The sequence below is a fragment of the Protopterus annectens genome, chromosome 4.part0, assembly GCF_019279795.1.
Source record: "Protopterus annectens isolate FY-2018-M chromosome 4.part0, PAN1.0, whole genome shotgun sequence".
Classification (NCBI taxonomy): domain Eukaryota; kingdom Metazoa; phylum Chordata; order Ceratodontiformes; family Protopteridae; genus Protopterus; species Protopterus annectens.
Window position 1 is genome coordinate 1,118,424,634 of NC_056733.1, and position 13,579 is coordinate 1,118,438,212.

At 41.5% G+C, this 13,579-nt stretch overlaps 1 protein-coding gene across 1 annotated transcript in view; it reads left to right on the top strand.

Annotated features, from left to right (window-relative positions):
* The window catches only part of RANBP17 (RAN binding protein 17), a 4,607,784-nt gene that overhangs the window by 3,724,241 nt on the left and 869,964 nt on the right, over positions 1-13,579 (top strand). The window contains exon 21 of the mRNA XM_044069092.1: positions 9,583-9,690. Coding sequence (XP_043925027.1) covers positions 9,583-9,690 — 108 coding nt within the window. The remainder of the gene's footprint in view (positions 1-9,582; positions 9,691-13,579) is intronic.

Genomic DNA, 13,579 nt, shown 5'->3' on the forward strand with positions numbered 1-13,579 from the left:
GTCATATCCGGAGACTACAGAATTCCCTTTGTTCGCACCCCCTTGAGGTCAAACAAGTCCCTTCCAGACGTTCCACCCAATCTAAGTGACCAAGCAGTGCAAGACGTCTCAAAACTGCTAAGAAAAAGGGCCATCCAGCAAGTCCCAGCAGACCAACAAGGATCCGGAATTTACTCAAGGTTCTTTTTGGTACCAAAAAAGACAGGGGACTGGAGACCCATTTTGGATCTCAGCAGACTAAACAAGTCTGTACAAAGAACGAAGTTCCCAATGGTCACGCTTCAGTCCATTTTACCCTTCCTGGGTCAGGACAATTGGATGTGCTCCATAGATCTTCAGGATGCGTACTACCATATCAAAATGGACAGACGCTCCAGAAGATTCCTTCGTTTCCGGCTGGGAGCCAGCCATTATCAGTTCAGAGCTCTGCCCTTTGGTCTCACCACAGCCCCCAGGGTGTTTACCAAGTGTATGGCAGTAGTTACCGCTCACCTGAGACGGCAAGGATTCCAGGTGTTTCCATATCTCGACGACTGGCTCCTCACTGCTACCACCAGACATCACCTTATGCGAGCCAGAGACTGTAATATCGACACTTGCTCTAGGCTAGGTATCACAATAAATTTCGAAAAGTCTGCATTGTCGCCCTGTCAGTCTATCACCTTTATAGGCGCAGATTTAAATACCAAAGACATGTTAGCGAGCCTCCGTCCAGACAGGGTGTTAGTGATTCACCAGCATGTCAAGGTTTTATTAGCAAGCAAAAGAATTCAGGCCAGGTTTGTCCTTCAAACTCTGGGTCTCATGGCAGCAACGATCGTACTTGTCCCCCTAGCTCGTTTTCACATGAGGATTCTCCAGTGGCTTCTTTTCACCCAATGGTCCTTCCAGCAACTTCCCATGTCTTACATGATTATGATCACACAAGCATGCAAGAAGCACCTTGCATGGTGGATGGTCTCCGCATCAGTGCTCCACGGCAGACCATTTGTTCTCCCCCCTCCAGTGGCTACGGTGACCACGGATGCCTCCCTGATCGGGTGGGGGGGGGCATTATCAGGGCAGAGCAGTCCAAGGCACCTGGCAACCTCACGAGTATCATCTGCACATAAATGTCTTCGAGATGAGAGCCATGCTCTTAGCATTGCAGGCTCTTCAGGACTCTCTTCCTACCGGGACTATTGCAATTCAAACGGACAATATGTCTGTAGTGTGGTACATCAACAAGTAGGGCGGAACCAGGTCCTACCCCCTATATCGAGAAGCACTCAGACTCTGGCAGTGGGCAATCTCTTCCCAACGGTTTCTGATTGCAACGCACATCCCTGGGAGATCCAACGTCATAGCAGACAGACTGAGCAGAGCAATTCTCATGCCTCACGAGTAGTCTCTGAACCAGGTAGTTGCGGACCAAATCTTCCGCAAATGGGGCCAAACTTGCTGCGACCTCTTTGCAACTCCCTTCAACAGCAAGTGCAGCAATTTCTTCTCTCTCCTTCCACTTCCCGGACATTCCCCCAGAGACGCTCTAGCGCACAATTGGCCTCAGGGACTTCTTTATGCATTCCCGCCCTTTCCCCTCATCCCGAAGCTAATTCAGAAAGCTACCATTTTGGGTTGCAAAATGATCCTCATTGCTCCTTACTGGCCTCGACAAATATGGTTCCCGTTCCTGCATCGCCATCTTCTCGAGCAGCCTTGGTTTCTGGACCTAGTTCCAGACCTCCTGATTCATCAATTGGGCAGGCTGCACCAGTCCCTTCACTCTCTCCAGCTCACGGCTTGGTTGCTCCACTTCCAACCTTAGCCAGGCAACCAGATATCTCCCCCTCTGTGCGCGAAATCCTTTTGTCATCACGTAAGTTTACAACCAGAAAAACTTACGCTAGTAAGTGGAAATGTTTTTCTTCCTGGGCAGAGGCAAAAAGTATAGACCTCTTTTCAGCCCCTGTACACTACATTTTGGAATTTCTTGTGGAGCTCTTCCATGCTGGGTCCGCTTCCGCTACAATTAGAGTTCAGTTAGCTGCAATTTCAGATTTTCATATTGGACTGTCGGAAAACAATATCATGTCCCATAAGCTGTGTAAAGCCTTTCTCAAAGGAACCACTCTGCTCAGGCCCCCAGTGAGAGATCCTCCACCACCATGGGATCTAAATTTGATTTTAGCTTCTTTAATTTTGCCCCCTTTCGAACCTGCAGCTTCTTGTTCATTGAAGTTCTTATCTTGGAAAACCCTTTTTCTGGTGGCTATTACTTCATCCAGAAGAGGCTCGGAACTACAGGCTCTTTCTATCCGTCTCCCATACCTCGTGTTCCACAATGACAGGGTTGCTCTTAGGACTAATCCTTCCTTCCTTCCTAAGGTCTCTTCGGAGAGTAACTTGAATCAGTCCATAGACCTTCCTGTGTTTCTCCCGAACCACTCCAACAGGGCGGAATATAAGTTGCATCAGTTAGATGTTCACAGGCAGCTACGCTTTTATTTGCATCGAACTAAAGACATTAGAAAATCAGATCAACTTTTCCTGTCCTATGCAGTAGGTAAACAAGGTCTTCCTGTCTCCAAGGTAACCTTATTCAGGTGCAGGTGGTTGACTTCTATCATCACATTCATATATCAACTCAGGAATAAAAAATTACCAGTCAAACCAAAAGGTCACTCCACCAGAGCTTTAGCTACTTCGGTGGCTTTTCAGGCTAGGTTGCCCATGGAATCTATTTGTGCTGCGGCTACATGGGACAACCCACATACCTTTATTTCGCATTACAAGTTGGATTTGGTTTCCAGGAGCAGAGCTGATTTTGGTTCCACTGTTCTGAAGAGTCTCTTCCGATGAGCCACCCAGGGTTTTAGGTGCTAGGGACGCTGTCCCAACCAGCAAGAATGAAGGCGAGATAGACAACTTAACATAAAGAAGTTATGTACCTACCATAATGTTCCATGTTAGTTGTCTTCTTCTCGCTTTCTTTCTTGTGTCCCACCCTCCATCCCCCTATCCTAGTGGACCGAGAAGAGTTCTTCTTGATTTTTCACTGGCTGAGTCTTCTCTGGCTATTTCTTTCTGACTAGTAGTCTCTCCAGTAAGATTTATGCATTCTAGGATAGGATTCCCTTTATTATTATGTCTGCAGTTAGACTTACCAAACGAGATCTGGGTATCTAGCGCCAGGCATCATGGGATATAGGGGGGCCTCGAGCCAGTAAGCAGCTCTCGAGCTTTTGAAGATGGCCGAGTCGGAGCCGAGGATCGGCTCCGAACCCAACCAGCAAGAAAGAAGGCGAGAAGAAGACAACTAACATGGAACGTTATGGTAGTTACATAACTTCTTTTTACATGTTAAATGTGGAGTTTTTCTCCCTGGGCCTCCGCTGGAAAAGGATTTTTGTCCAGTTGTATTTTCTCAGTAATCAAATGTAAAATAAAGTAAAAAAAGTAAAATACATAAAATTAGTAACTGTTCTACTCTTTTCTTCTTGCACCATCAGGCCTGGGATGCAGTCCTTCATCTTTATTTTATTTTTTGCCCCCCCAATCCTCCTTGAGCCTTGCCCAATGGCTCCCTTTTATGTGCCTTGTCAGCCAGGGGGAAAGACTCAGGCATTCCCTGGAGTGTGCAAGCACCTTATGTCTTATCGATTACCACATCGGGAAGCCGTATCAGCCCATCTGTTTTCCTGTGAGGTGAGAGTCTGGTATTAGGGACTGGGCCAGATTGTTGGTCCTGAGGTGTTTCCTACTTAACTCCTCCCTGCAGGTAGTTGTGAACTCATGGTAAATGTCTGGCTTGGGAGAGAGATACTTGTTCCCATACTTGTCTGCCTTTGTTAATCATGTGTGAGCAGTTCTTCTGCAGCACAAGTCTGCCTGCCTGCCCTCTTGCAGGAGTGATAATCTACCCATCAGTAGACTTTGCTGATGTAGCAGCCCTAATTGCTTCCCAGAATTAATGAGCCGACATCCATTGCTTAAGCTCATCCTGCCCTGTCTAACTCCTCCAGTGTCCATGACACTACTCAGAATGGGTTGCCAGGGTCATAGTTGGGGCTTCATTCCCCCTATGCATTAGCTGGGGACACTCCTTGGTCTTTATTATCACATATAACTTGATTTTGCTGTGTGATGTAGAGTTCACATGTTGTTTCAGCACTAGCAATGTCAGCAGTCCTGCCCATCTAGCATTCTCTACCTTATGTGCACACAGTTCACGTCTGACTTCGGAAATTTTTCATGCTTGTCATTTATGAGAAAAGGGACAATACACCCATTATTTGAAAATGTCCTGTACCATGTAATTGTCTTGAAATATATATGCTGCCATGGCATTTTATTTGTTGTTAGGCTCATCAGAGACATTTTACACACTAGGACTTAAAGCAAACATCTTCTTGATGTGTTTCCTCCATAACTCTTAGTGTTAAAAAGAGGAGAATCCGCATGGTTGTGTGACACCAGAGCCATTCTGGAATGGCTAGGCTTTCAGAAATCATGCCTAGTCTTGAGGATGAAACAGCAATCTTTTATACACAGAGGCAGGAGTGCTTTCTTGCCAGCAGATGGCAGGAATGAGTAGTTGATGCTAAAAGCCTTTCCTCTGCCTGAATGCTTACCTTGGAAAGCATTAGCTCTTACATTTGACCTAGATGTCAGGTCAGCAGTCAGGTACTCACTGACCTGGTCCAATTTAAAAACTGTTGTTAAATGCCTAAGTGATGCAAGTGTTTCTGCAATGTGTAGTACAGGCCTTGCTTATACTAATTGGGTTTATCCTACAAATTGGGTTCCTAGAAAAAGGCCAGGGGCTTTTCATAATTGTATTGACAAGAAAATGAATATGATAAATGGTATTCATTCAGGCGAGACAAGATTTATAGATCTCCTCTGGGCAAGAAGTAAAAAAAATGAAAAAGAAACCATGTTTATAGTTATAGTAAAAGTACTTGTTTTGAAAATGTCACTCTGTTCTTTGTTGCTGAATGGTATATTTTGGTATATTTAAACAGAAGAGGGGACATCTTTCATGAGGGTGGAGGATAGATCTTCTTTAGTAAATAGTTACGTAGTTTATGTAAGTGAATTTTTCATCACAGAATTGCTGATAGCACCTTGATCCAAAATGTGGCACCAATAGAAGATGAATAAACTGATAATAAAGCAGGAATATGAAACTCGTTTATTCTTCTTGAAATATGGCAGTGTCAACCTGTCAATTATAATTTCAATACAATCACAGCGGAAAACTCATTCTCAAGCTACAGGGTGGTATGCTTTGTAATTGGCAAGGCAGGTCGAAATCTGAAGATGAAACGCCATAATTACGTTTTATGAAGTTGCATGTCATATTAGAAAAAGTGCAGAACAAATCTTTATTAATGGAAATTATTCACAATGAGGAAGGTACCATTCTGTTGGAGCACTTACAGAAGTGAAGTTTTAAAACAGAAATCATTCAAATGTTAATGTATCCCTGAAGGATTAGTTCACCTTGCTTCCTAAATATAAATATTTGTATACATATTTACTGACAGCACCAAATCAATAACATAAAATAATTCTTTTCTTTGATTTCCCTAGGTGAAGTAAAGAATATATTACTATTATGCACATATGAGCAAAACTAGAGTTAAAAAATGTAAGAAGTGTGAACAAAATGAGACATTATTTTATCCTGTGTATATTTCAAACACACTCATGGTCCATTCTTTCAGTACTCCAGCACTGTCTGTCTGTTTTCCTAAGTCAGTACTAAGCATACTTTGCTGACCTAAAGCATCATGCACTTGTTTATTTTACTGTGTGCTAAAGGAGGGTTCCTTTTTGAGGCTGAGACTACAGTCATGAAAAATGTCTCTGATATTTCCCAACCCTGGAAATGAGTGTGGCCAGGGAAATATTTACAGATGTTTTCTAATATGTATGTTTTTCTAGACGGACAATCTTCATTTTCCACAATGGGATTGTAAAGTGAAGACAGTATTTGTGAGGTGCTGGTATCACAAACTGTGTGACAGCCAAAATATGAGATTTGGTACAGTGTGTCTTTAGTTTCAATGACCTCTGCCCACTTTTTTCTGGCTTTGCTTTATTGATAGTATTACATAATATTACTCAACTAATAGGGGTCGAGCTTTCATGTCTGTATGACAGTAATGATTTTTTTTTCATCTTATTTAAAGTTGATAATGGGAGTGCCTCCATATCACTTTAAAGATTGAATATCATGGACAGTAACTGGAGCAGTTTATTTCCTCAGATGATTGAAATGTTGATGGGTAAGCAATGTCTAAACTGTCTCTTTCTTCAGATGAAAAGTTTAGTTATGGGCAGCCCACTATATAGAGGAGGAACAACCCTCCTTTATGCAGAGAAAGATGCAGGTCTATTCTGCTCTTCACTGAGGACTTGGAATCACTAGATCTTATGTTTTGTATGATGCATTCACCTGGAGCATACATAATACAGTGCTTTGGTAAGGAGTACATTATGAATTTGATGTGCTTTGCCCTCCTGGAAGTGTAGTATTTATTTGAATTAATTCATTAGTTGTATTCTGCTTTTGGTATCCTTCTGTGGTACTTTTTTCTGACCTCAGATTACTTCATAGTGGCATTCAGGAGGGTGAAAATTCAGTCCAGGCAAGCATAAATGTTTCTTACTCATCTTAACTCTGTCTCATGACAAACTGGTCTCCACCCTTCATTTTTATACCAGTGCACACTCCTTTATGTCTTATCTTCAGCCTGTTGTTTTGCTTTTGGCCAGAGAAAATGATTTTCTGTTTATGGTTTTCTTCTGTGCACCTAAATTAATGAATTGTAGTTTTGTGTTTGTGGAGTTTAGTGTTTTGCTAACTGGTAAATTGATTCTTAATCTCTTCATTAAAGAAAACACACACTGCAGTGTATTAGCTGCTGATATAGTATTGTCTGCTGTACAAGAATTCGTTTCACAGTATTGCACATTTTTGGATTCTTTATTTGTCCAGTAAGTGATTTTGATTCGTAAAGAACCCCTTACACCCATCCCTGTAACCGAATTATAGAAGCAATTTATGAAGATTGGGAAGTACTTTAAGGCAAACATTTAGAATGTAACCAGTGTAGTAATAGTATTGCCAAGGCTATAAGAATGCACTGTTCTGTTTAAGATTAAATTATGGAGTATGATCTTTTTTTGTCTATAAGAATGTACTGCTTTGATTAAGGTTAAATTATGGTGTATGATCAGTTTGTGTGTACCCTGCACTGTTAGTATTCATTGTGGTTTCCAGAGCAGGTGTTTAGTGTTTTTTTTTCTTCTTGTCTTGACCTACATTGTAGTGGCTTAGTTAAAAGTGTTAGTCTGGGCCATCTGCAGTGTGCCCCAAACTACCAAGCACCCCCAGTGAGAGAAGACTGTAATTTCCCAAGGGGCAGGCTGCTTTCAGTCACTGATGCAGATACCACTTTTGGGTGGTATGTTGGTAATAGGGTTATTGCCAGCAGTCAAAATTGGTTCATTTTATACCTAAAGCATCTGATTCTAGCCATCAGTTAATTGAGATGAGTTGTTTTACTATAGATTAAAAATTAATGTAAATGTGAAATAAGATACTCTGCCAGGTAATAGAGGGATCATTATTTATCCAAAAACTGGCTAAAAGTTACCTTCCTCGTGTAGATATTGATATCTCAGGTGAAAGTTTTCTTTGGATAACTTACATTTAATTTGTGCTCCTCACAGCTCTTGTACTTTAAACATATAATGTCCGGATTTTACTTTTGCTTTGCCTGGATATCCCGATGTAATGAAGGAAGTTAGTTATAGCTACTTAAATTATTAAGTGGCTATTACATGCATAAAGATTTGTTATTACAAACTGTGTTGCATTTGTTAACCTGTCTTACAAAATGACAGTGTGCTTTTAATCTTTGAAGTATTTGATTTCCTATCACTGCACTACTTCAGCAGACCTGTCTTACCAAGTAACATGTTTTTTGTTAGTAAATCATTAAACTAAGTATTTTCAAGGATTGTTTTATCACTAACTGTATTGCATTTGTAGACTTATCCTCCAAAATAATAATCTGCTCATCTTTTTGGTATTCTGTTGTGGTTTAAAGGTAAATTCAGTGAATTTAATACTGACAGACTGAAAGAAATGCTCATTTGAGATGTGGATTTGTGCCTTAGGGGGTGACATATTATGAACCATGTTCCCCACAGTTACAGCAACTTGACTTGTAACATAACATCAGGCTTAGGATTTTCAGACTGACACTTTAACTTTAGAGTCTAAACATGATGTATGAACACCTGCTGTACTTTAATGTGCATTGGAGGGAATTTTGCTGCAGTAGAAACAAAAGTTACTCTGAAATGAAGTTGAATACTTTTATCTTTGCTAAATGCACTAAACAGAGCAGAGATTTGGATTTTCATCAAGTACCTGGTCATTTTGTTTAGCAAAAGTGAAAGAAGTCTACCTATCTCACATAATTGCTAACCAGATTACAAAATGCAGATGCTACTGTCAATGGCAGAAATTTAGCAGCAGTTTTGAAATAAAACAATGTGGAGCATGGAGAGTAAGGAATGCAGCAAGTAAGTACCAGTTAATTTTTTTTAAGAAAGTGCTCATTGATTAGTAACCCTTTGACAGAAGTTGTTACACAGGTATTTATCATTTAAGGCGGTGAACGTTCTGGGTTTTTCTTCAAAAATTCAGTAAAACAGCATGCACCCTCAAGATCTTAAGACATAGTACACATTGCTGCTTGCTAAGGATATGATATTTTACATAGGACTCTTTCAGATGTTGGCATAGTGAATTGCTATCTCTGTAGTGCAGTGATATTGCTGCAAGATCAGGACACCTATCACTGTATGTGAATATCTGCCATAGGATTTACCTTAAAGTTGTATATCAGTTGTATTTAAAGCAAGCATTTTTCTTTAATACATTATTTTGGTTCTACAGATGAGACTTTGGAGCAAAGCTGTTTTGTTAAAACACACACTTCTTTGTTCTAGTGTATGGTTTTGAAATGAAAGCTTTATTCGGTCTCTGTAGGCCTGTTCTTGAGATCTTGCCTTGGAATTACTTTATAATATTTGTCCAAAGTAGGTCATTTATTGTAACCCTTGTAAGCTCAGAAACTGTAAAGGAGCATGACATGCTTCAAAATAAATATGTTGTTTTTCAGAACTAGGAATACGACAGAAACAAAATCTTTAAGAAGGTGAGAATCTCACCTTCTTAAAATGCACAAGGTATTTTAGCTTGACTGTCCTTTAAAAAAAAGTGTAAACTGAGCATTTATCAACATGTTTTCTGACTTTCTTAATGATGGAGAGAAGCAAGAGTAAATGATAACAGATCAGGTTGCACCATTTGCAGAGTGCAAACGTTACTTGTGACAGAGCTTTTTACCCAAGTGCAAGTAGTATTGTTTAGTATTCATCAAAAGTTAGTTCTAATTAATATGTCTGTGCTCTTTCATTTTCCTCATTATGTATTTTTATTTCAAATTGTTGCAGACATCTTATGTTATTTATGCAAGACATTTGTTGTGTTCCTTAACTTGGACTTTTCACCAGCTATCCAGATTATCTGCAGATACTGCAAAGAGCCATCAAGTTATGGTACTGTGAACCAGCATGCACCACCCCTATTCTCAAACTCCTGACAGAGCTCCTGCAGAACAGGTAAGAGTTCTCACTGGAACTTGGAAGCTTGTATTAATTCGGACTTCATCATTCACATTCTTAAACGATTTAAAGAAAAAAAGGTAAAGCTGCATTGAAAATGGAGTATCATTTTAGTACAGTTAAAGAGTAGATGTTTTGTGTTTTTGCAAAGAAAAAATAATTGCTGACATCAGTGAGGTTAGAGGACAATACATGAATAAATCTCTGAATGAGGAGTGTTAACAGCTGTGCTTGATGAAGATCTATATTCATCACTGCCCTGAATTCTTCATCATGGAGAGGTCTAAATGCTAGGCACAGCTTAATGTCTAATATGATGAATAATAAACATCTTTCAAAACTTTTATTTAGCAGTGAAGTTAAGGTAATAGGCCTATAATTAGAGATCTTATCAACTGCACCTGCTTTATGAAGTGGTACTTTGTTAGCAATTTTCCAGTTTGCTTGCATGATACAGTTGATAATAAAGAATTTTACAAAGAAGTAAATATGGGCAGAATGGGTTTGGTCATCGCAAAGAAAGAACAGCCTGGAATGGAGTTAGGTCTGGAACTGCTATCATTTTTATTTTGGATAAGGATACCATTTTTTCTGTAGTACATAGTGTACCGATCTGACGTTGTCCATTTCTTTATGTATCACAAATGGGTTTTCAGATCCGTCCTCGGATCTGACTTGGCCATTTTTTCTAGACATATGATCTGAGCCTCAAACTCCTCCCTCTCCCATAATGCCTCACTCCTCCTCAAACCCTAGATCTCATTTGTCTCTTTCCAGCACAGATGCGATTCCGAGCCTCCGTTTTCAGCTAAGTGATGTTTCTGTTTAATTCTACTTTATTATAGGTTCATAGGGGGGTACTAGGCTAATGGCCCTGGAGCCTTTACAAGCCTAGCCCATAGAAGTGCCCTGGCATTGTGCCGCATGACTTTAGTTCCCAGTGCCTCTGTAAAATAGAGGCACAAGAGTGATCCCCAGGGTGAACTTTCTATTTCCCATCCACTCAAAAAGATTTTTCTTGAAGAGGGCCAGTGAGGTACTCTGCTTGACATGTAAAGGAAGTCTATTCCAGAGCATGAGCAGTCTCTGAGTTATGAACCTGCCCCTCCACCATGTTCTGCTGATCTTGGTAATGAGGTTGAGGTTTCTGGAGTGTGTGGTGTGGAGGGATTGGGATTTCTTTAGATGTAGCATTTCTAACAGAGCTGGGTCAGACATGGCTTTGTAAGTCAAGCAGAGATTGCCTCTTAGTAGACGATGTGAGACAGAGAATAGGTGGAGTTTTTTTAGTCTGTCCATATAGGACAAGTGTTTAAGGCCTAGGATCCTGTTTCTGAGGTACTTCTGCATCCTCTCCAGTTGTTGCAGATGTCTAGTGAGGTACATGCCAAATGGGGCATTGTACTCAATGATTGGCCTAATGAGGGAAGAGTAGAAGGCGACAATGACCTCTTTCTTCCTGGATGCAAAACCCTTAGTAATGAGATGTGCCACATAGAAGGACTTTCTGACCACAGTGGCAATGTGGTGGTCAAAAGAGAGGTTGCTGTCAGCCTGTGTTCCCAGATCTCTTATAACACCCTCTGTGCTCAGTGGACTAATTCATGGGAAACGGGTTTTTCCCAAAGGGGATAACGACACATTTTTTGGCATTGAGCTTAAGACCATGGTTTTGATACCAGTCATTGGTCTCAGTGAGGCCTTTCTGTAGGATGTCAACATCACTTGGGGAGTTAATAATAGCTCCCAACTTGCCATCGTCTGTGAACTTTGTCAACCAGAGTCCCTTCGTGTTGGCCTGGACTTCAGAGAAGTAGATACCAAACAGGAGAGGACCCGGGACCGAACCCTGTGGGACTCCACTCATGACTGGTCGGCAGTCTGACTTGGAGTCAGCTACTTTCACTCTGTGGGTTCTGTCTGTGAAACAGTTTGCAACCCACCTAGTGATATAGGGATTGATGCCTAGCTTAGTGAGTTTTTCTATGATTCCTGAGTGGAGAATGGTATCAAAGGCCTTGGCCAGATCAAGGTAGGCTGTATGAACCACCTTGCCTTCATCCACAGCTCTGGTGACTGACTCAAAGAAGTCTACCAAGTTGAGCAGGCATGCTCTACCCTCCACAAAACCAAACTGTGAGGGATCCAAAGTTTAGACATTCCCTATATCCTTGTTTATTAGGTCCATAATGATGTGTTCCATAGCTTTGCATATCAGACTTGTCAGACTAATGGGGTGATAGTTTCCAGGGTCTGCAGTCACTCCTTCTTTGTGGAGAGGGATGACTGTAGCAGTGCGCCATTTAATAGGGACAAAGCCTGAGGTAAGGCTGTGATTGAACAGGGCATACAGGTGAGGTGCCAGTTCACTCTATAGTTTATGTAGAACACGGCCAGGGATATTGTCAGGTCCCATAGAAGCTGTATTCTTGGCCTTGGATAGTGCTGATGATCTTCGTGTTTCACTGTTGCAGTCATCACACTTAGGTTATCTGCCTGCAGGTAGCCCTCAGTCGGCCCAAATACCAGAGTCTTGGGATTTCTGCGTTGGATGCTGTCACTTCTTTCATGATGTCTGGTTGTCAGGGGTATAAAACAGGCAGCCGACGCCATTACATCAGTCTTTCTTGCCGAGAAGGAGCCCGAAGCAGAAGCAGTTCGCAAGTGCCGGTCGGCCGCTACCTGAAATTTTTGTTTTTCGAGTTTCAAACCTGAATTCTTTTAAAGCTAAGTACCCTGTTCGGGATTCTTTTTTCTTGCTCTAACCAATGTCAGAAAAAGTTAATAATTGTCTTGCCTGTGGAAAGGAAATACCTCACAGAGATTTTCATTCTTACTGCGTCACCTTTTTAGGCCCAGACCACGGCGTCCCTCGCTGTCGGTTTTGTGCCTTGTTTAATGCCCGAACCATTCACCGTTGGGCTATTTTTCTCACAAAATTCTTTTGCTGTCTTTCTCTATATTCCGAAATGGCTTCGGTAAGCCATACGACTACCGATCTTCCAAAAAAGCACAAAGATAAAGACAGAGATAGACTGCATAAGTCAAAAACTGACGACAACGCTTCCGTTAAGCTAGTCGCAAGTCCATCGGTACTCAGTAAGGTGCCTTTGCAGCCCTTGATGCCCACTTCTACAGATTTGCAGGCCTCTGCTGAGACCCATTTGGAGTCCGGTATGCCGCGAGATGCTTCTTTGATTATGGAACCTGCGGATGTCTCTACCTTGGATGGGTCCGGAGCCGTTGTGCAGGCACCGGCTTTTGAGGGTGTATTCTGACCTACCGATATTCACATTAAACCGACAACTTCTTTTTAAGCTAAAACTACCGAGTTTCTCAGGCCCGGAGTATGCACTACATCTAGAAAACCGATAACCAAAGCGCATGTTCAAGCTCCCATGCCTCAAAAACAAATGCTTAGAATGGCTGAAGACCTTATCACCCTAATGAGGGGAAGCCAGCCTTCTCCTGCTAAGAGACCAAGAATTGAGTTTCTTTCTGATTCTACAGACCAGGAGTCTGATGACTCTGACCTTTCTGATTACCAGGACATACCCTTATCTACCTTTGAGGATTCAGATGCAGAGGAATCCATTCCCTCTGCCTCCCCTTCAGAGGATTTTTCTTTGGGGGAAACTTTGCATACTTTAAGAGAACATTTCTGCCGGGAATAGCAGGATTATCCTCAGTCCAAAAAGAGACTCAGAGAATTTTTAGAGTTGCCTCAGCACAGGCCCCTAGCTAATACCCCCTGTCCTGGATGTTGTAGATGATGTCTTTATGGAATCCAGTCTTACTCCAGACACTTTACCACCGTTCCCTAGAAAATCTGACAGGTACTACAGAGTACCTGATTCTCACAAAATTATCTTTAAGAATTCTGCTG